The sequence below is a fragment of the Podarcis liolepis genome, assembly GCF_965112155.1.
Source record: "Podarcis liolepis genome assembly, chromosome: 3".
Classification (NCBI taxonomy): Eukaryota; Metazoa; Chordata; class Lepidosauria; order Squamata; family Lacertidae; genus Podarcis; species Podarcis liolepis.
The window spans coordinates 40,992,632-41,018,021 of NC_139557.1; the positions used below are offsets into that span (position 1 = coordinate 40,992,632).

General features: G+C 41.0%; 1 protein-coding gene across 2 annotated transcripts in view; it reads right to left on the reverse strand.

Moving 5' to 3' along the window:
- IMPG1 (interphotoreceptor matrix proteoglycan 1) overlaps positions 1-25,390 on the reverse strand; it is an 83,347-nt gene that overhangs the window by 34,856 nt on the left and 23,101 nt on the right. Inside the window, exons 1-7 of one of the 2 annotated variants that reach the window (XM_083497429.1) lie at positions 22,603-22,830; positions 22,253-22,486; positions 13,285-13,451; positions 13,071-13,099; positions 9,852-9,916; positions 8,838-8,884; positions 6,932-7,087 (exon numbers count right to left, since the gene is read on the reverse strand). In XM_083497429.1, coding sequence (XP_083353555.1) covers positions 6,932-7,087; positions 8,838-8,884; positions 9,852-9,916; positions 13,071-13,099; positions 13,285-13,451; positions 22,253-22,472 — 684 coding nt within the window. In that variant the 5' untranslated portion in view covers positions 22,473-22,486; positions 22,603-22,830. Of the gene's footprint in view, positions 1-6,931; positions 7,088-8,837; positions 8,885-9,851; positions 9,917-13,070; positions 13,100-13,284; positions 13,452-22,252; positions 22,487-22,602; positions 22,831-25,390 lie in introns of those variants that run through there. The other variant, XM_083497428.1, reaches the window with a different exon arrangement.

Below are 25,390 nucleotides of genomic sequence, written 5' to 3' on the forward strand. Positions count from 1 at the left end.
TGCATCCTTAAACACATAAAGCGAATGAGGTAGGAACATGTGTTTGCAAACAAATGCATCATGGTGGCTCACTTTATCAGGGAGCCCGGTTTCGGTAAAGCTGTTTAGAGTACACTTGGTAATAAATCTAAGTTGGTTACCACATTGTGATATAAGCTGGGAAACCATATGACCTAAGCTTTGAGACCTAAGTTCAAGGCATTTTGCTGCCAGAGGCAATGGGCAATAGGGTGTCCTCTCCCCATTACCTGGAATGACAATGAAATCTGATTTCACCACTGCTGGCAGAACACTGTTCACCACTGAAAGGCTAGCCAAGAGAAGCAAAAGGCTAGCTGGGGTGTGTGGCGCATGCTGTTCAGTCCTCCCAACACCCCTCTACTGCCAATAATCTGTTACCTGGGTGGTTGTTTCACACCACCTAACAGTAGGCAGTGGGTGGGTGTGCCTTCCTGGCATTCATTTATAATACTTGTGTCCCACCTCTCCCTGCACTTGTGGCAGTTAAATCCCATAAAAGAATTTAACCACAGGTTGGAAGCAAAACACCTCTTTAGTTCATGAATGACCAACTTCCTACATCCACAAATCATTATTAGAAAAGGCTTCCACTGTGTTACACAACAATCACTTCCTACACCTGATAAATGACATAAGGCAGTTTATTTCCAGTGACTAAGTGATGGGTATATATGGAGACACTATAAAGTGGGATGCAGGAGATAATGGCTGAACCTCATACATGGATGATGCAGAGAAATAAAAGCCCACCCAAGTGAGCCAACCAATCTAATGGCCTTCTCCTAAATCCACCGGCTTATAATGCAGCCTAATGATCCATCCTAGCCCACTTGCTAAGGAAGCGGCTATTGCTGTTGCTACCTAATTAGCCCTTGGATGATACTGTGCATAATACAAATGACAGAAAAATTATTAGGTACTTTGTTTCAGTAGATCAGGTTGTGTCAAAGCTGTGCTGACAGTAATGGGGAGGAGGGAACAATGACAGAGAATGGCTACGTTGCCTTTCTGACATCACTCTTATTGAGTCGGCCAGATTCCTTGCTACGCTCAACACAGCCCATTGTCTTCCGCTCTCCTTCTGGGCCAAATGCACACTACTGCTGCACAGAGGGCAAAGCAGGCAGTGGGCGCTCTTCCATATTCTTGCCCTTGAAAGCTACGTGAGGGCAAGTGACCAACATTAACATCAAAGAAGAGGAGTAGGGCTCTGATGATTGGCCGTGAGTTCCCTGCTCCAATGTGGACCTCGGAAGGAGCTTGATGACGATGAGGCTGCCTTTGCAATACTCCTTCCTTATTTATTTTATTCTATTTACCCCACATGTGATTGCATATTTGTGTTCCAGGTAAGTTGGCACTAGCTTCTTAGCTGGGTATCTTGAATGCCTGATCTTGAGGTACCCATTCAATACCTAAACTCTGTGGACTCTGTGGACCTTCCTCCTGGCTGAGAGAGGTCTCCTCCCTTTTGAACTTCTGGCACTTGGAGAAGACCTTTTTATTTCAGCAGGTATTTAAAGTACAGTGGTACCTCCAGTTGCAGACGAGATCCATTCTGGAACTCTGGTTGGATCCCCAGGTTTCCGCAACTGGAGGGACTGCTTCTGCGCACACACGTGTGGTGGTAGAGCGCTTCTGCACATGTGCGTGTGGCAAAAACCCGGAAATAGACTTCTGGGTTTGCGGCTTACGTATCCCGAAGTTTACATAAGCGGAGGGATACGTAAGTGGAGGTACGACTGTAAGCTTTTCTGATGTTGTGGTTAATTGTAACCTACTTTATCTAACTTATTTCTTTTGTATCTTTATTGACCTAGAGACTACAGTGTATATAAATTGTGGAAATAAAAAGAATAAATATATAAATAGTGCTTCTCTTTCCAAGCAAAACCAGTACTACAGCGGCAGTTCTTTACAAACATACTACAGGATCTTGAAAACACAAATCACAGAAGGCTTTTCGGGTATAAGTTAATAACTTTATGGCTATCCTCCCATACTGAAGCAAGTAAAGTAAACATTTGCTAAGCTTCATTTTCCCATGGGAAGCTTAGATTGATTATGAGCCGTTGTTGTTGTTCTTATTATTATTATTATTATTATTATTATTATTATTATTATTCTCTTGGTTGCCATTTCCTGGTTAATATTTTGTGTTAAACACTGTGGTACATATACTATACATGCCCAATCATCTTCTTTTTTGTATTTATAGTCCACCATAAATAGACCTTCAGGATTACTGACCATCAGGAACACAGACTGATGATCAAATGGTAACTTACCAGAGGTGCTTATAACTACTTGAAATGCTGGCTGTCTATGAGCTGGATTGGATGAAACCACTCCCCTGACCTGGTCCATCACATGGAGGACAGCAAGTGCACTCCCCATTGACCTGGCAGACCTGCCTCTCCTTCAATTACCCCACACATCCCAATACTGCCTAAGTGTATGTAATCCAAAAATGAAGGTCAAATAACACTCGGTCAACCTCCTGGAAAAATACAATACCCAACTGTGCAATTTTGACTGAAGAACAGTGGTTGTACTTAGATGTTCTGTCCATGCATGGCCATTCCTCTCCTTCTCATGATGGGCTGGATCAGGGGAAAGGGAGCAGCCTATCTGCCAAGTGGGCAGGAGAACCACTGTTTTGTTCAACAGTCAAAAGAGGTACCCCCTTATTCTTGGAATATGTGCTGCAATGGCAATGCAGCGAACATGGCAGTTAATTTCCCCCTCTTTGTCATGGAAGTAGTGGCAGGGTAGCTACAGACCTTGCCATGAATAATGAGATCTGTCGCTATCCATTTTGCATCAAAAGCTAGAGAACTGAGAGCATTGTATTTGGTTAGCATCGCCCACTGCATTCTTTCTTTCTGGAGGAGGCCAATGAGTCTAGGCATGAAAGACAGAGCTGTGAACAATTTCATTGATGAATACTTCATCTCGAGAACAAAGCTGCAGGCCCTTCAAAGCAGTCAGTGGCAATTTCGGTCAATACATATACATTTGGACTGAAACGATAGATTGATAGATACATGCAAACACACTTTCACCGTTATTATTCATACACCTCTCTCAAAACTTGTTTAAAAGCTGTTGGCCTGTCAGTTTATTAGTTCTCAGATCTCAGTAGGGTGTTTTACAATGTGGAAAGTTTACCCACAACTTTGCATAAAAAAATGTGTTACATTCTAGGAAGAGGTTATTTGAAGTTTTTTTCAACGCACTTTGAATAAGCACTGCATTTGCAAAGGATTTAAGAATTCAAAAGGCAAAGTGAATATCCCAAAGCAGCATTCCCGCAACACCTCCCTCTTCACTTGCCATACTGACTTTTGCTTAACTTTCAACTAAGCAACCTTCAGATCATTAATTGCTGGCTATTAAATAGCTAATGAAGCATGCAATTAGCCTTAGTAATGATATAAACATGCCATCTCTTCTCTAACTCAGAGGAAATGGGATAATGCCCAAATGAATAGAGGAGAATGTGTGATTTTGGGTCCCCTGGCAGCTTCCTTTGAAAAGTAGTTCAGACAACAGTGGCTAATTTCATTCAACATTCGTATTTAGATTGCTCATTAGGTTTATTGTTGAAATGAAATCACTACAAAGTACTGTCCATTAATTCCTGATGAGGCTCAAATGACTTTTCCTAATGGTGTGTAGTACGACTAATGCTCTCTGCTGACTGGGTAACTCTATAGTCTGTCTTATGCTGCTGAGGGGATGCTGGCAACGGGGGAACAGATGCTTAAACCACCTGAGGAGAAGGACTGCAGCACAGTGGTATAGGCCTCTCATAGGCCTGTACCATCTTGGAACATGCCCAGAGGATTTGAGCTAGAAGCGTCTTCCTGTTAAGTTTGTGTGTTTGCTTTTTTTTTTACAAGCACACATAGTTCTATTATTTTGTCTATTTATTTAAAATATTAAATAATGGTGCTGGAGGAGACTCTTGAGAGTCCCATGGACTGCAAGAAGATCAAACCTATCCATTCTGAAGGAAATCAGCCCTGAGTGCTCACTGGAAGGACAGATCCTGAAGCTGAGGCTCCAATACTTTGGTCACATCATGGGAAGAGAAGACTTCCTGGAAAAGACCCTGATGTTGGGAAAGATTGAGGGCACAAGGAGAAGGGGACAACAGAGGATGAGATGGTTGGACAGTGTTCTCAAAGCTACCAACATGAGCCTGACCAAACTGCAGGAGGCAATGGAAGACAGGAGTGCCTGGCATGCTCTGGTCCATGGGGTCACGAACATGACTAAACGACTAAACAACAACATTTAAAATATTCATATGCCACCTTTCATTATCAAATCTCAGGGCAGTTTACAGAAAATATTAAAACAGTAGTAAATTAAATACAGCAATCCACATCAGAAAAAAAATAGAAAACACATTACTGAAGGCTACATCTGCAACGGGGACTGTGAGTGTGCCGGGACAGTATCTTGCCTCAGTAACGAACTGGATGAGAGCCAACAAACTGAAGCTCAATCCAGATAAGACCGAGGCACCAAGTGGTTTCCTAGACTTGATGGATGAGAGGTGGCCTGTTCTTGATGGGGCTATACATTCTCTGAAGGAGAAGGTACATAGTTTTAGGGTACTTCTAGATTAATTGCTGTCACTTGAGGCTCAGGTGGCCATGGTGTCAGGGAGTGCCTTCCATTAGATTCGACTGGCAACCCAGTTGTGCCCCATCTGGACAGGGATAGCCTAACTCCTGTCATCTATGTTTTGGTAACCTCTAGGTTAGATTACTGCAATGCATTATATGTGGGGCTGCCTCTGAAGACAGTTCATAAATTTCAGCAGGTGTAGAATTGAGCAGCCAAGTTGCTCACCGGGGCAAGACTGCACTGGCTGCCAATTAGTTTCTGGGCCCAATTGAAGATGGCTCAGCTTTGCCATACCTCAAGGACCACATCTCCTGCAGCTAATCCAGACCCTGTGATCATCATAAGACCCTTCTTTGTGTGCCCCCTTCACAAGAGGTCCAGAGGGTGACAACATGAGAGTGGGCCTTTTCTGCAATGGTGTCCTGTGGAATGCTCTCCCCATGGAGACTGATCTGGCACCTTTATTGCATACCTTTAGGTGCCAGGTGAAAACATTCCACCTCTCCCAGGCCTTTGGCTAATTAAATATTTTATGTCCTTTTAAACAGGGAGGGTATTGTTTTGTTTGTTACTATGTTAATGATTTTTGTGTTTTTATATGGCAAACCACCTTTGATCCTCAGATGAAGGTTGGTGTGTGTGTGTGTGTGATATCAGCAAATGCTTGGTGAAATAAATGTCTTTAGCAGATGTCAAAATACAAGAAAGGTCAATACCTGTCATATTTAGGGAGAAGGAATTCCAAAGGCTGGGCTTCACAATGGAAAACACCACATCATGTTCACACAGCATAATCTAAATGGCTAAACAGGCTTTTAGAGGTCTCCTTCCAAACCAAATTTCCCCAAAATGCATGAACAGGCATCGGCTAAGGGATAATGAAGAACCACCCCATGAGAATTGATCTTTTCACAATGTGGGTCATCTCAACCCCCTTCTCCCCTGGTGAGTTTTAAGCAGCAGCTTGACACAATCACTTTTGTAATCTCCCCGATACATCTAAAGATAAAGTAAATATGTGTGTCATCATGGGGTTCTCCAGGGTCACATCATTTCTACCCCACGAGATGATAACCACCTCACTGTTCCTCCTGCCACCATGTCTATAAATGGCAACAGAGAATGTACAGTTCATATAATTTGTGCACACCTAAGTATTCAACCCTGAACACAACCAACCAATCACATATTGTGGGGTCTGTCAGGTACTTGACCACCTCCCCCTTCAACCCTGCAGTCTCAGGTAGGCAACCAAAACAGGAAGTCTGAATCTTTAGGCAACCATAGATGCATAGGAGCCAACTCCTAGGGGCTATGGGACCTTCAGCCCCCATTAGAAAGTATTTGAGGGGGCTGCCCCCCAAAGTTGATGGGCATTCCCATTCAAATGGTGTGTGTGGACTGCATCATTTGATCAATTATGCGGGGCAGGGCTTACCTGGGCCCCCACAATATTTTATTCAAGTTGGCACCCCTGCATGGATGGCTGTTGGCTTAATGGCTCACAGTTTGTGCAGGGTACCTTTGCAGTGTTGGACATAAGAGTTAGGAGCAAGCGGTGTTCTCTATTTTGAATGACTGAATTTTTAAACTAACTGAGGTTCCAACTGATATAAAGAGCAATTACCATAAGGCCAGAATGTCGTCACTGCTACTACTTCCTGACAGCTAGCGTGGTCCAGGGTAGTAGAGCGTCAACTGGTTTCTGTGAAATGTGGGTTCAGGTTCTGGTGCTGGGTTATCAAGCAAACTGGTTCTTGAACACAGTGCCTATGTACTTTAAACCTTGCTAAAACCAAGGACTGGTGTTTTTAATTAGTTTGTATGGCAGAAAGCTCTTTACTTAGCTTGGCATCTCGATATTGATTTGACCCTGGCATGCACATGTACAAAACTGTGGACTGAACAGTTGGCATGGACTGATGCATATTCCCCACTGAAACATGGGACTGCTTATCATTTGCTGAAAGAATAAGACCTTCCCGTATCAAATCAATGAGGTTTAAAAGCGCTTAACTTTCCTGGATTGAGCTCTTCATTGTTTCCTTGCAAATCTGAACTACTTGGGAAACACAAACCTAAGCAGCTTCCCACAGATTTCAGTCTAAATAATTTCACTACTCTATATCAACACTCAGCAAAGCATACAACAGACACATTTCTTATTTATCACTGTCTATAATGTCCCACTAAATAAACCCAACCCAAACCAACCCTCTAATCAAACAAGCGTAAGTTGTATTGTCATTGAATAACTGAGTGCTCTTACTTGAAGCTGAAATTTTTCAGCTAGTTTCTGGTACTGAGGAGATGTAGGATCACTCAGTTCTGGAGTATACTCCTGGTCAGTGAGGGTCACACTGAACTCCACCATCTGCTCCACAGGACGTTCGGGGACTATGTTCGGGACCTCTGGCTTTGGCTCCTGAGAAAACAGGAGAGGAAATGAGTTGCCATCCTACCTGGGCAACACCCAATATCCTGTATACTGAAAGTGAACTCATTCTCTGCCAATCTTATGCGATCAAAACCGCACCATCCACACACAAGACAGAGGTATTAACCTGTGAGGTTAGCAGAAGCACGCGCGTGCGTGCGCGCGCGCGCACACACACACACACACACACTTTGGGAAAGGAGACAAAGTAAAAGGAGAAAAAAGTCAAAGGTTCTGGGGAGAAGAGGAGGAAGAGGAAGAGGAAGAGGAAGAGGAAGAGGAAGAGGAGGAGGAGGAGGAGGAGGAGGAGGAGGAGGAGGAGGAGGAGGAGGAGAAGAAGAAGAAGAAGAAGAAGAAGAAGAAGAAGAAGAAGAAGAAGAAGAAGAAGAAGAAGAAAACAGAGACCCAGAGAAGGGGAATGGAATACTCTGGAAAATGGTATGGCTGGCTTGTGCTTCAACAGGAGCACTCCACACTACAACACCTTGTCGCAGAACTCACTAATATTATTTAGTTCTATATTTTAAAGAAATTTTGTGTGATATTTCTTAAAGATGCATGCACATGTCATTTAAAAATAACTGGGCACAGAATATACACCAACTGCATTAAAAGGCTGAATACAGCACTAATCTCTAAAATCATTAATATTTATGTGTATATGAATATGATTATAAGTTACAACTTCCTAGAAAACTGTCAGCATGCAAATGTCTATATTTTCCCATGTTCTGAAATCCCTGTAGAAGCAACATCTCCCAGTTTTAGATTGATACAACCAGTAACAGCATCACAACAAGGAGAAGTACCAGTCATTGCTATTTTCAGCTGAGACTTTTCCAAGAATAAGTTAAGTGGGGTGCCCTTAGCGGTTCTGATGCCAGCCACCAGTTTGCTTGGGTCTTCCCTTGGGTTGGTGGGTAGGGCTACTGTGATGATTTGACAGAATGTAAAACATATGTAAGTTTAAATAACATCTATCCCAATACTTCATTCATTCACTGCCCAGCTATGCTGCAAAAACCGAGAGGTGCATCCCATGATAACTTGTAATGGCACAGAGGATGCTCTGGTGAGTCTGAAGACTACAGCCGAAGATTTGTAGCATCCTCTATGACAATGAAAGGGCTATTGGGGAGCACATCGCAAAATGCACACAGCTTTGCTAATGACCCTAAACATACAGGTTTCTAGAATGATTGCATGAATGGCATGGGCAAGTTGGAATGGCCCTGACTGCAACATACAATGGACCAAGGTATGCTCAGCTCAGGGCTTTGTGGTTACTTTGTGTATACCAGCCAGTATTTCAAAGTATTCCTTACAGGAATTCCTGGCGGGCTTTTCCCTCGACCAATGTTTCCTCAATGCCTTTTCCCTCATTCCCAGAAGCTAGAAAAGAAAACTCTGATCTGTTTTCCCACCCTTTCATAGCAAAGCATAGGCTGCTGTTTGTGTAATGGGAATGGATTATGCAATAAGGTCAAAAAGCCTTGATTAACATTGGTGGGTGAAACCTTTGCTTTAAAGCCATTTCAAATGACCATTATTTTCCACAAGCGTGGGCAGGAGGCATCATTCACAATTAGCTCACAGGAGAGACGCTAATACAACATTTACATCATAACTGAAGTGAATATAGAGAAAACCTAATGGGTTTTTCTAATGGCACACAAGTCACTGAGTCAGAAAACCAAGAGCAATTGGCTAGCGATATGGAATGTTAATGTGCCCTCACCTTCACAGGAACTTTGGTGTCGTCGACAACGGGGCCTGTAGGGGCTGCTGTGTGCAGTAAAGGTAGAGAGGGGTTAAAAACAGGCGTGGGAGCTCTTTCTTTGCCCAAGAAGCAAATATTGTGAATTAGCAAAATAACAGAACCAATTTGAACCTAAGCAATGAATTAAAATATACATTTACCACTTGTGATGTATATAATTCAAGAGAAACAAAGGCACAGATTGGGGTGACAATATTACGCACACTAATTTAAGAGTAAGACTCACTGAATTCACCATGAGTTAGAACTTCACTTTAAAGGCCAAACATGTGCCACCATTCAGGCAATTAACAATTACGTAAAGAATGTTTTAAAGTAAATAGTAGGCATAAGGGCCCCAATTCAGATCAGGAGCTTGACTGGGGTGGGACAGTAGGGGCTTTAAGCCTCTGTTCCTCTGCTGTAGCCCCAATCCAGATTAGGAGCCCTGTACTTACTATTTGCACTAGAAGAAAGACTTTTGGTGCAAGTGGAAGGTTTTATTTCAATGCAAATAGCAGGTACAGAGGGAGGGACCCAACACAGACTAGAACCATAGCAGGGGCAAAGGTTTTGAACCTCCTACATCCCTGCTAGGATCACACACCAAAATGGCCCCTTCAATGCTGCCATTTAGTTTTTGAAAGCCATTCATGCAGTTGCACGAACAACAGCATTACCTTCAACAACATACCATCAAACCCCATCCAGATGAAATTCTGTGTTGCCAATTTCCTGCCTGATTATTTCTTTTAGCAAACCGCAGCAGCTTTTCTGAGAAGTATTTTACAGCAGAAACAAGATGAATAGTGCACAGTTAAACGCTCTGGTTTAAGCACTGAAAGCTACGGGAAAGATATGAGACTTATAATCCAAACATATGCCATTAGCATATTTCACTTGCGACACCCATTATATTTCAGAGTTCTGAACAACAAGTAACAATAATACTGAGGGTTAATGGATAGAAACACATGGCATCTTTTAATTTACCTGTAGCAACAGAAGGTTCTTCAATTTTTTTGCCACTAGTTTTCTCTGTAGAAATTTCCTCTTTTCTATCAGAAAGAAATAAGGAACACTGTAAATTATGCAGTGAAGATGAAAGGAACAGGAATTCTTCCCTCTTTGACATACAGATTAAGGCCTTGATTCAACTAAAGGTATTCTCTAAAGTTCTATTGGTTTCAATAGGATAATGAATCTTCTATTTCACTCTTCTTTGCACTTACATCAATGGAACTTAAAACTGCTTATTTTGGCTGGGCAGGTGCCTTAGTTTTATAGACGCAGCCCAAATAATGGAATAAATGCTTCTAAATACCCTCCCAATAATTAAAACATTTCTGTCAATAGTAACAGTAACAACAACAACAACACTATCCATGAATGAATCAGTCTGCTTCTGGTCTCTGTCCATTTTGCAAGTAGTTTATTCATAAGTCAATGGCATCCTGTTTCTGTTTTTTAAAAAATAAATCCATACAAAAATTCATATTTATATATACCCTTTTCACAAATGCATTTAAATACATTTTCTATCTCAATGTAAAATTTTCTAAATACACTGGGTGAGATTCAACTAATGAGTCCTATCAGCGGAAGTCCTACACAAAGGACTTGCACAACTTGCTTTCCCTCGTCTCTACCCCCCACCCTCCCAAAATTGGCTCAAGGTGGGGATGGGGAAATCCCCAGAACAGGTGATTGTTCTGTCAGCAATGTTTACTGTGATATCAAGTTTTTCCATTTTACCCTAAAATATACATTTAAAATGTGTATGTCCTTAAAACCAAGAGCTACAGCGCAAAATTCAGAGAAGTGTGAAATCCAAAGCCCTGTGGAACACCCTCCCATCAGATGTCAAGGAAATAAACAACTATCTGACTTTTAGAAAACATCTGAAGGCAGCCGTGTTTAGGGAAGTTTTTAATGTTTGATGTTATCATGTTTTTAATATTACATGGACTTGCTTAAAGCTGGGGATGAGAATTAAGGGGCTATACCAAAATCCTTAGGAAACCAGTGGGTTCTGAGGAGGGATTTGAAATAAAAAGGTGGTTCTGCTCTCAGAGTCAGAAAAGGAGCTCAGACACAGGGGGCAGTGAGGGATGACAACCAGCTCCATCATTGCCAGCTGTGCCTGCTTCTAAGAGGGCAAAAAGTTGAGGCTAATAGAGTTGGAGGAGCGAAGGTCATAAAAGGGTATAACAGAAAACAAGCAGAGAAAGGTAAGGTGAGGCAATGATGTGAAGGCCTCAGAAGGGAAAACCGATTCACATACAAGTGCACCAAATGTAGTCTCACTTCAGTTTGCACTTGTAATGAACTCTTGTCAGGGTTATTTTTTAGGCAATGTAAAAGACTGCTTTTGTTTCTTTCTATAATGATGTGTGAACTGGTCCTATAACTCAATTTTTCTCCATTCACACTGTTCCTTTAATTTTTGACCTCTACAAAACTGATCCAATTTCAAAAGAGTAGTAGTGGAAGCAATAGTAAATAAAGCAAATAAGTGCCACAACAAACAACCACAGGGGTCATTTTCACGGAGGTAAAATATTTCCTTTCCTTTCTGATGAATTGTTCCAATATTCTACATGACACGGCACCTCATGTGGCTACCACACAACAGATGAAAGTCAGGAAATCTATGTGTTCTCCTTCTTTGAGGGTCTTGTCTTTCATTATGACAAGCTAAACGTTCTTCTAATTTAGGGTGTTGACCCTTTCTAAAACATCCATTTGCCAAATTCTCTTAATTCTCTCAATTCTCTACGTTTGCAACCTGGTATCTTTCAACCAGAGGTGCCATGCAGAGGCTTACTTTGGGACATTATGCATCCAAAGCATGCCCTCTTATTACTATGGCATTACCAGAGGAAGAATGATTGGAGTGATGGGGAGGGGAGGACTGTAAGGAGAAAAGAGTTTGGCCATCAGAAAGAATGAACGAATGAAGAGCACTCCATGTTCTTTTCTTTCTCTCAGATTATAACTGGCCAAATATCTAAGAACACACTTGTATCTAAAGTAACATCTTTCCAAACAAAAGGTCTTCTCAAAATTCTTTCTGCTTGATCTGGTGGCTGCTAAAGCTCAGATTAAAGCCACAGGAATGCTTTCTTGTACATTTAACAGCTCACACAAGTGGTCTAGTCATGAGAACCAATGAAAAGGAAACTTATATACCAACTTTCACACTCTGCTGAAAGTGGAATCTCTGGGGTTTCCTAGCCAGACTTTACTCCGATCATATGAGATAACAAGAACTGTTTAAAAAAAGGTTTGGACTGGACATCTTAAATTTGGAAATGTTGATAAAAAGCAGATTACAGAATGGTATATGTAACAGGGCACATTATTGAAAAATTCATGGAATTTTAAACAAACAAATATACAGTCAGAAGTAAATAACTTTATATGACTTCAATTTTGACATTATCCATCTCAGTTCTCCTGTGAATATTGCATTATGTCTATTTAGAAATCATTTTGGAGATTGAAAGATCTTCAGCCTACAATAGCTCATGCCCAAATCTTCCTGGATAGGATTGTGGATCAAATTATTTATGAACAGAGTGTGATTCTGAATCACTCACCCTTTAGAGGGAGTCACTCATGGACACACCAGACTCAGAGGATTTTTTTACACTCTTCTTAACTGTAGCAGGTGTAATAAATGTATGTCATACACATAAGCTACCGGTACAGTAGTGCCTCGCAAGACGAAAAGAATCCGTTCCGCGAGTCTCTTCGTCTTGCGGTTTTTTCGTCTTGCGAAGCAAGCCCATTAGCGGCTTAGCGGATTAGCGCTATTAGCGACTTAGCGGGCTTAGCGGATCAGCTGATAAGCCGCTTAGCGGATCAGCTGTTAAGCGGCTTAGTGGATCAGCTGTTAAGCGGCTTAGCGGCTTAGGATCAGCTGATAAGCGGCTTAGCGGCTTGGGGAAAAGGGGGGGAAAGGAAAAAAACGCCGCAAGAACTCGCAAGACGTTTTCGTCTTGCGAAGCAAGCCCATAGGAAATTTGTTTTGCGATGAACCTCCAAAACGGAAAACCCTTTCGTCTAGCGGGTTTTCAGTCTTGCGAGGCATTCGTCTTGTGGGGCACCACTGTACATAACATTCAAAATGCTTACATACCTTTTACATTTTTGTTTACAGAAGGCAGGAACATCAACTGGAGAGAACTCTTATTTTGGTGTACTTACCTATCCTGGAAGGTTCTGTGTTTTACTCGCTGCAAAAAGATTTAAAAAGAGAAAGTTTTATAAGTTTCTTCCACCATAAAATGGAAAGCTGTAATGCCATGATTCTAATGCCATTTCTTTTCCACCGTGGACCCTTTAAATCTTTTTTTGATGTGCCTTGGTCTTTTAAAAGAGACATTCTTCTGTGTGAGAAAACACAGTCTTTAGGTCTTACCCGTTGAATTATCTCCAGATGCTCCTGAGAATTACTGAAATTTTTCCCAATGTCAAATATGCAGAAAGTGTCTCGTTGACAGGCGGTGACCCAATTCTGGTATTCTGATGCATCTGGAATCCGATCCAGAAAGATCCGGAAGGCTTCCCATACAGCTTCTTGGCAGACTGAGAAAACAGAATAAGAATGCCTGCACTTTACTTGGCAAAAACTTTAATCTTAATTTAGTAACAGCACTCGTATAGAGACTTAAAGGTGTTTGATCCCTTACTAATGCTTCAGTCTGTCTCACATATGCAGCTAAATGTTGGGTTACATGGAACTCTGCTCCACAAATGCCCAAATTGCCCAAACTCTGAAGCTCATTCAGTTGCTTACTAGTTCTAACTTTTGTAAGAAGCAAAAGGACCACTGGTGGCCTCTCTCTTTAGAATTGTCTAGCAACTTCAAAGCTAGGCAAAACCACCCCCCTACACCCATTCTTTTCCTTTTGGGAAGAAATGTGCAGTATGTTCATCAGTATGTTTAGTCAGAACTAGTCCTCATATGTTTATTTCATTGTTCATACCATAAAATACCTACTAAAAATGGACACACACACACACACACAACATTCATATATCAAAAAACAGTAATAGAGGAACAGAAATAAAACCACAAAGCCAGTAAAATAATCAAATGTCTTCCAAAACAGTCGTGTTTTTGCCAGATGTGCATAGAAAGATTAGCCTGATAAATATGCATTGGGAGGGCATTTCACTTAAGTGGGAGTTACTCAGAAGTAATTATTTATTTGTTCAATAAAGCTTACAGTCAAGCCACTTACTCCAAACGATAGACTTTGTTTCCCCAGTGATATGCCTTTTTGTGACTGTAATTCTAGGTGGTTATAGTTCTATTCAGCCTTCTCCCCAAAATGATTTTTTAAAAAATGTTTCAGAAAATCATGAGGTCTCAGCCGAAGGGAAGACATAGAGAAAGGACAGCAGCTTGCTCAGCTGTAATTAGGAGGTGAACATGTTAACTCAGTCACAAAGCACTAATTTCTTCAGATTAATCAATAGTGAAAATCATGGGTATGGGGTGGTTATTGAACTGTTGGCTCCTTTAGCTGGGGTTATGATCAAGCGGCAATGTGTGGTTGGAAGAACCAGGCCTATGGCAGGAAAATTGCACTAAGTATGATGGTAGTAAATAAAATAGCAGGCTCCAAAGAGTGGCTTTTAAAAGTTACATTGACAGGTGGAAATACCCTGGCAAGTACAATAATGAGAAATGCCTTTACTCTTGATTTTCTACCTCAATCAAACAGGCTTCTGCTGCAATAAAATATGTCAACTCTAACTCCCTGTGAGACATGTTTTATACCCCTACTACTCCAAGGCTCTGTACACACTAGACATATTTAGTGCACATTTGAAGCACATTAACTACCTTTGAATTCGGGGCACTGTAGTTTGTTAAGGGTTGCTGGAAACTAACTCTGTGAGGGGTAAACTATGGTGCCCAGAACTCTTTGAGGGAAAGAAAGTGCTTTGAAGGGCAAGTGCAAGTTGCGCATGTATTGGCATCTGAATAATCAGAGATTTGGATAGATGAAACTGCTGTTTGCAAAAAGCTGCACTGATTGAGGTGGGGCGAATTGGTGACAACAAATCATATAAACAAGAGATTCGAGCTATTGGGCAAGTAATAGCTTTTTAGATATTTGGTGGCAATACTACAGAACCATTATTTGAGTACATACACCCATCCAGTTTTTATATCCTGTTCTAGACCTTGAAAAACTATTCCCCGACCCAGGATTTCACAGTGCTTTATACCTGTACCCTATAAAATCTAAAGCTAGTCACCAGAACTAGTTCCTAGTGCTGCTGCAATAAAGAAAGGTGACTATGGCTGGTTCCTATTGGAAGTAAAGTATTTTCCTCACATTCATGCCCAGATAATTCCTGAAATGGTTTTCAAAGGGTTTTAAAACCCACACTTTATTGAAAGCATAGTTATTTATCAGCTGATCCTCATGGCTCCTACTGCAGCCTTTTACAGTGTAGGACTACCAATATGATACAAAAATGCTCTTGAAATGGTGTATTTTTTGGGGGGGAAAGTGTTTTTCTCTGGGCATGCCCTCTCATTCACTACATTTGAACAGTAACCAAGCTACTGAAGCTGGATCAGCATCCTGTGGTAAAAGGGAAAAACTCTCCTATTGTTCCACAGAAAGAATTGCCTAGGCACAGATGGAAATAATCTAGCCATAGATAATGCCAATTCTAGTGTACATTTTATCCCCCCCCCCCAGAATCTATTGACTCATAAATGTTATACTGTCCGAAGTATAATTATGTGGTCCTATGCATCTATATTCCTGCTTCATTTGTTGTCGTTTCAAATGACCCTCCAGGAAAAAGAAAAGAAAACCTGCTTTGATGTATAGTCCCCATGGAAACAACTCTCCTCTTTTGTACATTGGCTCTAATTTGTTAAAAGTTAAAGTGCTCCCTCTCGATGCTGAATAACTAACCGAACCGCATGCCAAAACTGTAGCTACTGGTGGAAAATAACAGCCATCGCAGCTGTGGAACAACTGCTGGCTTCTGTATCATTTGGGGAAATAAAAGCAAGCATGTGCAAAGGCACAAAACTAATAAGGCTGGGATGACGCTTCAGAACAAACACACAGTAGGGTAAAATCTCATGGCTGCAAGGAAGAGTTCCAAGAGTCCCCTCTGCTCAGCCTCTGTCAGCAGCCTAGTGCAATTAATACAACAAGCTCCAAAAAGGAGGACTAACGTGCACACAAATATTTAACAACCTGCTGTTCATAAATGAATGTGTGCATGTCAGACTACACAAGCCCATTAATTAATTCCTAACAAAGAAAAGCAACAAGGTTTTGTTTTTTTGCCATATCGTACAAACCAGCTTGAATAGCTTTAAAAGGGAGCTGGGCACTACACAGACGAAACGTATGTTGTCTGAGGGGAGTTTTTGAGAGGAAAAAACAAGCCAAAAACAAATTTCAATTGGTTCTCCCCCCCCCTTTTTTTGATGGGGAGGGAGATATATCAATGGTGGCCTTGATCCAATGCTTTTAGCACAATATCTGCCCTCAAACAATGGATGGAGGGTATAGATGCAAAGGAAGATGGCAGTAGCGGCTGGTATACATTGGAACTGGTGGGACAGAAAGCAGGAAGCCAACAGCAGGTGGCGCTAGAGCCAATGACTAGCATGGCCAACTAATTCTACTTCTAATGCCTCCATCCTTCCTGCTGAGCTCTACAAAAGCAACATGGAAACTAAGGAAGAGGAGGAAACTGGCAGCCAGAGCCTTTCCCCAGAACAGTGTTTTTCAACCAGTGTGCCATGGCACCCTAGGGTGCCTTGAATGATGGTCAGGGTTGCTGCAGGCAACACTGGCCTCTGTCCCTTTTTCCTTCTCTCCCTTCTCTGATGCCCTCTCACATCTCTGTATACCAAAAGCTTGCACAGCTATTTGTTGCAGCAGCCCAGGCTACAAGCTTCCGAGGTGCATGGTGCCTCTGGGGCTGGCCAGGAAATACCCAGATGTATGGCAACACGATGGAAAAAGCAGCAGAAACAGCTCCAAAAGCCTAAAATCACTATTTTCGGGGCTCAACAACTTTGTAGGTGTCAGGAATTTTACTTTTTGAATTCTAATATAACAGGTGCCTGTGGGAGTTCTTTCCATATTCACCTGGATATGAAATGCATAATTTCTAGATGCAATGAAACTCATGACATAAAAGCCTCCATACTTTAAAGACAGTCCTGAAAAAGAAAGCTCAGTCCCATATGCATGAAGAGAACTGCAGTCTAAAATCAAGAATTGCTATGCAATTTAATTTTGCTAATTTTTTTTTGAAAATCAATTTGTAGAAATATATAGGCAAGGATTGCATAGAGAGAGAAAATGCAAGGAAGAATGAATGCAAGAAAGAAAGAAAGTAAGAAAGATTCCGTAAGCTTTTATCAGAAACCTCATAAAGAGAAAATAAAAAATTCCTTCCAGTAGCACCTTAAAGACCAACTAAGTTAGTTCTTGGTATGAGCTTTCGTGTGCATGCACACTTCTTCAGAGATATCCTCATACTTCATAATTGGAAAGAACAACTGCTGTTCTTTAATCATATGGTGGTGAATCACCACACATAGAAGCATTATTGTGCATCTCGTATAATCAACATGAAGTGCTCATAGGTGTTGCCACCCTGCATGGTGAAGGCCCAGGTTGGCATCATAATTTAATGCTCAACTCAGGTATGGGACTGATGACAAAAATAAGCTCACGCAGCTGCAATCTGTATCTTACTGTTGGATAGTTAGGAAAAGTAGTATAATACATAATTTAGGCAAGTAAACCCAAAAATTTACAGTAGACTACCATCGCTGAATACTAGGAGACAGACTAGTTTACATACTAAATAACCAATGCACCTTTATTATCATTATTAGTATTTGGGTATCTAAATTGGTAGCAAAAGTTGGTATGCTGGATTTGATTCTATGTATCTGCTGTTGTTGTATGTGTGCCTGTATATGATTGCTTTTTATATATGCAATTGCTTTAACCGTTTTAAGATACAAAACTCCGATCATATTGTGAATCACTTTGGAAGGTATCATGGGATGCAATTCATAAATAAAGTATTCTCCTGAGGGGAGGGGAGAAGAAAGAAACTTGAGGAACTGTCACCACTGATATCCCTCTGTGGCCTCTTCTCCCTCCCTCCCCCCCCAACTGCCACCACAGGGGGCCTCTGAAGGACGCATCTTGCCCAGAGGAGAGGGGAGCAGCAGCAGCAACAGCTTCTTCCAAACAGACAAGTTGCCTTATCCATTCTGTTGCAACTGTTTCTTAAAAAGCAATGCTTACTGTTGTAGTAATCTTACGTAAACTGCTTTGTGAGGTCTGCCTGAAAAGTGGTAAATACTGTGAATAAATAACCCATCGATGAGCCATCAACTAATCCAACTGAGATATTAACCAGCCATCTGCCTAACCAAAGAAGCCTTTGCCACCAGAAGCCTTAACACTACAGTAAATTATAAATAACGGAACAGGGAAGAAATACTACAAAAGTGTGTGCACAAAATAAGAGCTATGTCCCCCTCCCCACTGCTTTCTGTTTAAAGTGATATGATAGGTGTCACTATGTTCCTTCTTTTGAACTGATCTCTTTGAATGGGCTCATTCCTTGGAGGCTGAATAAATAACCTTTGTGTTGATAATACTTCCTTCAGTGGGTCAGGGGCTCCTGGCAGTGGGTGATTAAATCAGAACATAGCTGGGTTTGTGATGAGTGTGCAAGACCGCATGGTGACTTGCCTGCCTGGTGCAAAATTGCAGATCACAACTCATAAGTCATCTAGATAGCCTGTACAGCTCAGGAGGAGATCGTGATCATGGTACATGTTGGTATCAATGACATGGGGGAAAGTAGTTGTGTGATCTTGGCAGCAAAGTTTAGGTTGCTAGGTAGAAAGCAGAATCTTCCAAGGTAATTTCTCTAAAATGCAACCTCTTCCACATGTGAGGCCATCTACAGCTGATGAGTCTCAATGTGTGCATGAGATGGATGTTTTAGATTTATTAGGCCCCAGAGAATATTTTGGGCCAAGCCAGACCTCTAGAAAGGCTCCACATGAACCAGAGTGCAACCAGACTGCTTGCACTTAAATTTAAAAGGTGGCAGAGCAAACTGATCCCTAGGAAAAAGCCAACTGGAAGGGAGGGCCATGCAGTTACAGATGAATCATCCCTAAGGGATGAGGGTGAAAATGTTTTTGATTAGAGTAACTAGGCAATGAAAGTGCAGAGGGGCACGACAGGCATTCACAAAGGCCAAAGTGCCATAGAGGAAAACACACATGCCAGAGAAATTTGGAGAGAGGCACCATGTATGTGTGTTTATATGCTAGAGACTTCTGAGCCAAGATGGGCAAGCCAATGAAGTGCTTGATTTTAAAGGAGAGCATCAATATAATGGGCAAAACAGAAACATGGTGAAGTGGAGAGAAAGCCAGTGGGACATGGCTATCTCTGGATACAAATACAAACCAAAAGGACATATTAGGAGCCACAACATTCTTTACTTTAGTGTCGAACGAACTAGAAATCCAAAAAGGACTTCTCCACAGAATCACTTAGGTGGCAATACAAGGCCCTAAGAGTAATTTAGTACTAGGAAGGTACCATCATCCCCTGTTGAAAACATCCAGAGTGATTTTGAGATATAGAGTGAAATAAAGGAGGAAGCTGTAGGAAGAAATATTGTAATGATGAGTGACTTTGATTACCATGTTCCAGTGATGAAAAAGAGGTAACATTTCTAGGTGTCCTTAATGACTAACCTAAAACAGTTGGCCATGGAACCAACCAGACGAGAGGCATCCATGGACAGAAACTTGAATGGTGCATAGGACCTGGTGCGATGCAAGATTTAAGTGTTGTTGAATTGATTGCTAAAAGTTGCCATGGTGCTACCAAATTCAACATAGATTTGAGTGGGAAATTGCTAAGGAAGCTCAAAACAGTCACTTCAAGGAAGCAAACATTGTGACTTGGTGAATTCAATAATTGCTGAAATAAAAGGGTTAATCACTGTGCAACTTTCTTTTCCATCCTCATTAGTTCATTCTAGGTAGCTGCTTAGGGTTGCTGCATTCTAGGTAACTGCTTTTTTTGTAAGGGTAATACAACAATATAAAAAACAACTTCCTGAATTCAGGTAGGTAGCCATATTGGTCTGACGTAATTGAAAAAAATTAAAAAATTGTCCTGTATCACCTTAGAGACCAACTAAGTTTGTTCTGGGTATAGGTTTTTGTGTAAGTGTGCATGCACACGAAAGCTTAAACTCAGAACAAACTTAGTTGGTCTCTAAGGTGGTACTAGACAATTTATTATTATTATTATTTATTTCAACTTCCCGAATATTAAGAGCAAGGGAGACAGAAACATCACACTGAGGAGGCTGTTCAACAAACAGGGAAACACCACTGAGTGAAACCACTACCTAAGGAGTACCTCAGAGGCTATTGAAGTAGCTATACCCAAAATATGCCAGCACACCATGCTAAACATTCCCAGTCTTTGATGCTTTAACTCTTCCTTGGCAGATGAACTACGTCTCCTGCTCAATCACTTTTTGTTTAATGATACCAACTAACATTCAGAGCATGCATGAAATCCTGCAGTCAGAGAACACCAACCTGCAGGTCACACCCAGCCATGCCTTCTCCTTGCCCCACACCACATCTTGTCAGGATTTTAATGGGATTTTTGCTGGGATCGTAGCATAAAAAGAGGAGCACACACAGCAATACAAACAGGAATCCCTCTTACCTCCCAGGACTATAATTAGGCTGAGAAAAAATATGTTCCTTTTGGCACCAATGAGAGGGCTTTGTTTTCTTCGTAAGCATAATTACTATGCAGGGAGAGGCTCTTGCTGGAAAGGGAATGGTTAACCATACTTTTCCTATCCCTGTGATTCTACAGTAGTAAGAGTGCTGCCTGTTGTGGTATTTAGGTCTGGAAGAAAATAGGTGCCATTCTGGGCAAATAGGAAGTCACCCACTTTTACAGTTCTAGGTTGGATTTATTCCATTCTATAAATGGCAGAAAATTTATCTGCTTGCAGTTTTTCTGTAAACACCACAAGTTCCTGATATGCATGAATCATTTTTAACCCATTTGCAAAACTCATGTGTGACAAAACCTATGGCACCGCTGCTGATGAATTATTCAAGATAATGTATTATATACGTTCTACAAACATTCTTGCGGAACATCTTAACTCACAAAACATAAATATGAGAGATGCAGAAATATGTGGAACTGCATGACAATTTTTTCTGCATTTGCTGATGCTCCAGAAGAGGGACATTTATCATATTTAGCAGACAAACTCAAACAGCTTCACTAAACTATTAAATTTGTCTTGGACTGCAGGTGTACGCTATCTGGATCCTTTTAATTCAAAGCAGCTACATCATTATAAACAGCCTCTCAAAAGCCTGTGTGTCTTGGAAAACCTTCCTCCAACACCCTTCTTTTGGTCTGGTGCAGCACAAATCTCCAGATGTCCTTAGGTTAAATATAGTTCTAAGTGATGCAGGAGGGCATGAAAGAATCCTCCTTCTACCTTGTGCTACTTTTACTAGAATGAAAAGACATCATCCAGAAATTCATGTGACACATGAAGGGGCAAGCTGCCTCTGGAATGCTGTTGATTCAACACAACATCTCTAGAATTAAGCTGCAATTTAAGAAAACAACAAACAAGAACCCTGCTGGATCAGAAGACTAAGGGCTCATCAAGTCCCATATCCCACAGCAGTCAACTAGCTGCCTCTGTGAAATCCTCTGGGAGTTGTAGTCAAGCTCATATTGAGGACACCATTTTGTTTGCCCCAGGTTTACATGGTTACTTATGAAGAGATGAAACACAGGCAGAATTGACAGTACAAGACCAGGCTGACTGTCTGAGTCAGTATAAATTGTTGCTTATAGACTGTTTGTCACATTTGTACCTCACTCTCTCTCCAAGGAGATTAGAGCAGCATAAAATACATTTAAAATTATCTCATTTCAGCATCAGACAACTTGTGAGCTGGCCTAGGCTGACTTTCATTGACTTGCCTTAGGTCATCCACTGATCTTCACAGCTGAGGAGAATTTTGACACCAGCTTCTCCACAGCAAACCTTGAAGTATAACACTGGGACCTCACACGGTCATTTTTAATATACTGGCAGTGTTGCACCACTTATATCAGGAAAGATATAACACTGCCTACAAAGCTGCTTTCAAAGTCTTTTCTTGCAAGAAAAAGCAAACATGTGGCCAATAGGTTATGAGCCAATAGGTTATGGTTACTTGTCACAAAAATAATTGCGTGGTATATCGAAAGCAGATCAAATTGTGGCATGCTCACCTCTTAGCCTATAATAAGCTTGGTGGCTTGCTAAAATTTGCTTCACTGACTCTTGAGGGCAAACCTTCACTCCAGTTGGGAAAAAAGAAGACCTCTTTGTTCGATGTTTCGCCATATCAAATATCCTTCGGATGGTGGATACTTTAGACCTCTTTGTTGTTCTTTCTGACTTTTCAGACCCTGAAGCATCTGCAAGATGTTTTGCTTCACCGCGATTCATTTTATTAGGGGTTTCTGTTAAAGGAAAGTCAAAGAGAAAAAAAAATACATCAATAAAATGCTATACACTACACAGATGGTTGTGGGTAGTCAACCCCCATTTACTGAAGAATAAGGAAACAAACTATTACCTCAAAATACCAGCAACATGACAAATGTTTCATTATAACTTGCCTCTGTTACAAGTAACTGGGTGTAGATCTCTCTGTCTAACGTATGCATTACTGTCCCCTGTGCTACATTTATCTTCTCTTTCAAGTCAAAGTGGGTTTGCCTGTTGCATCATTCAGCAGCTTATGCTTGGCTGTTTCGAGTCACATGCACTCCAGGCACTCCCAGCCCCACCAGGATACATCTGCTTCTGGTTCATGAAAGATACCAAAGCACTGGGAAAGTTGACATTAACCTTTTTGTGGGAAATTATGCAGGAAAGTAATCTTGAATAAATGAACGCAGAACTTTGTACAGCGTATTTGCTAGTCTAGATATTATGCCTAACACAACTTTATACATGACATACTAATTCAAGGTGCATGTGAATTTTTAAGTTAACAGTAAGGAAATTATGAGCTTTGAATTTCAATGGCTCAAAAAAAAAAAAAAGCTGCATTATCAGTTTCATGGAGATAATGAAGGAGCAGTCAGTGAAGTAATTATATTTTCAATTTTATTCACTGATGCTTAAAAAAAATTATAATGTTGATTTTAAATGAACTTTTCAAGATGCTTTGGAAGCATTTTTGCAGTTCTGTCTTTTAATTGCACAAGCAACCTAAAAGAAGGAAAGGTAAATAGCATCCCAATATTTGTTTAAAGACCTTCCATGAAAAGGAAATGGTGAAATGTGTAGATAATTGGAAAACTTTCTGAGGCAGAAAATATTTGTCTAGGAGGCCAACAATATGTGTGTAGCTAACTTAGATACCAATGAATTGACTGTAGATGGTAATTGCATTTGGAAATAGTTCAAATTCAGTAAGGGACAGAGAAAAGGAATCAAATGTCTTTCAAGAGAATCAAGCTTACAAGAAAATAAGAATATTAGGAAAACTAAGAGCTAAATATTTAGTGGAGCATGACAAGTTTCCACGTAGCAGGAATGATCTACGTCTATAGTTTTCTCTTACTCTCTGAAATGAAGAATATAGCTTCAAGCAAAGCCGTAACCATTCATTATTATGTCAGTGGTCGTTAGATAGATGAAAAGAAAATAAGAGAGAATATATGCTTCATTGTGATGATTTGGAATTGAATGAATTGAATCTGAACCGACAGGAAAAAAATTGGGGGGAGTGACACTTCCGGTAATATGTCAGAGAAAAAGTAGCTTCCTTTGTGCATTGGACTGTTGCATAATTTCTTAATTGACATTCCAATGGATGTCTTTTTCAAAACACACAAGCTGGGAACAGTTATTCCAGTATGTTTTAAGACCATTTAGAAAAGTGCTCTTCCACACAGAGTGTAAAACACCTGGATAATATGAGTCTGGTCCAGAACTATTCTTTTGCACAAATCTTAGTGTTGGTTGCAAGGGCAGGGCACACACACACACACACACACACACACACACCTACCTTCTAATATATTACTGACAACAAGGAAAGAGAAGACAGCAATGTGGTTCTGCCATACTTCTCAGCTCCATTTCTATCAACAATCAATTGTTTTTCACTAACCTGTGACCAGGCAAAATGAGCATCAAACACAAATAAAACAGTTTGCCGAAACAGCACACCTAAGAAGGAGAGCCAGACTAGATATTCAATAAGTGGGAAGGCTTTGACAGGGACTTGTAAACAACAACAACAATAACAAACAACCTTGCATGAACTAAGGCACTGCCAAAGTGGAAAATCAGCACTATACAAAACCTTTCAGTCATAAGGCACAAATGTGAAGCATGTATGGAACAACTTCTTGATATCTCAGTTGGCCTGAGACTCTTAATCTCAGAGTCTTGGGTTTGAGTTCCATATTGGGCAAAAGGATTCCTGCATTGCAGGGGGTTGGACAAGACGACCCTTTCAACTCTACAATTCTAAGGATGGGGCGGGGAGAATAAAACCTTGATTATGCTGTAAACTTCTAATTAGTCTTTCCCAACCTGAAGTCCCACAGATATACTGAACCCATCAGCCCCAGCCAGCACTGGCCTAAACTGATTCACAAAAGTTCTTATTTTTATTTAGTTCGTTGTTATTTGTTCATTCTGTGATCCAGCATGAAGAATGGGCACAGCAACATGCAGGGCTGGCATAACGGATTGCACTTTTCTCCTACTTCTTTTCCTGAGACACAGCAAACTCCATTTTACTCCTGTTGTGGAGATGACATTATGGTTTAAGCGAGTGTGAAGTACAGAAATTGTTCATTTTCAGAGTATTTCTTTTTTTAACAGAGTTGCCATGCTATTTTTGGTTGGTGTTTTGGTTCTAATCTATCAGGAATGTAGAGGCCGTTGCAATCATAGACTGGGTCAAGTGCGGAGTGGCAGAAGAGTAGTCTTAAACATGTGCTTTACAACTGGTGTACTGCACATGGACACAACCATTAAGTCCAGGATCTAAAATTACCTCACCGCAGTGCTGGTTTCTTATACAGTGGTACCTCGGATTACAAACACCTCGGGTTACAAACACTTTGGGTTACAGACTCTGCTAACTGGGAAGTAGTACATTGGGTTAAGAACTTTACCTCAGGATGAGAACAAAAATTGCGCAGCGGCAGTGGGAGGCCCCATTAGCTAAAGTGGTACCTCAGGTTAAGAACCGTTTCAGGTTAAGAATGGACCTCTGGAACGAATTAAGTTCAAAACCAGAGGTACCACTGTATTGCTAATTTGCCATCAGTACCGGCAGACTCTCTCTCTCTCTGTCTTCCTCTCCTCCCTTCCTCAATCATGGTAAAACCTCTGGC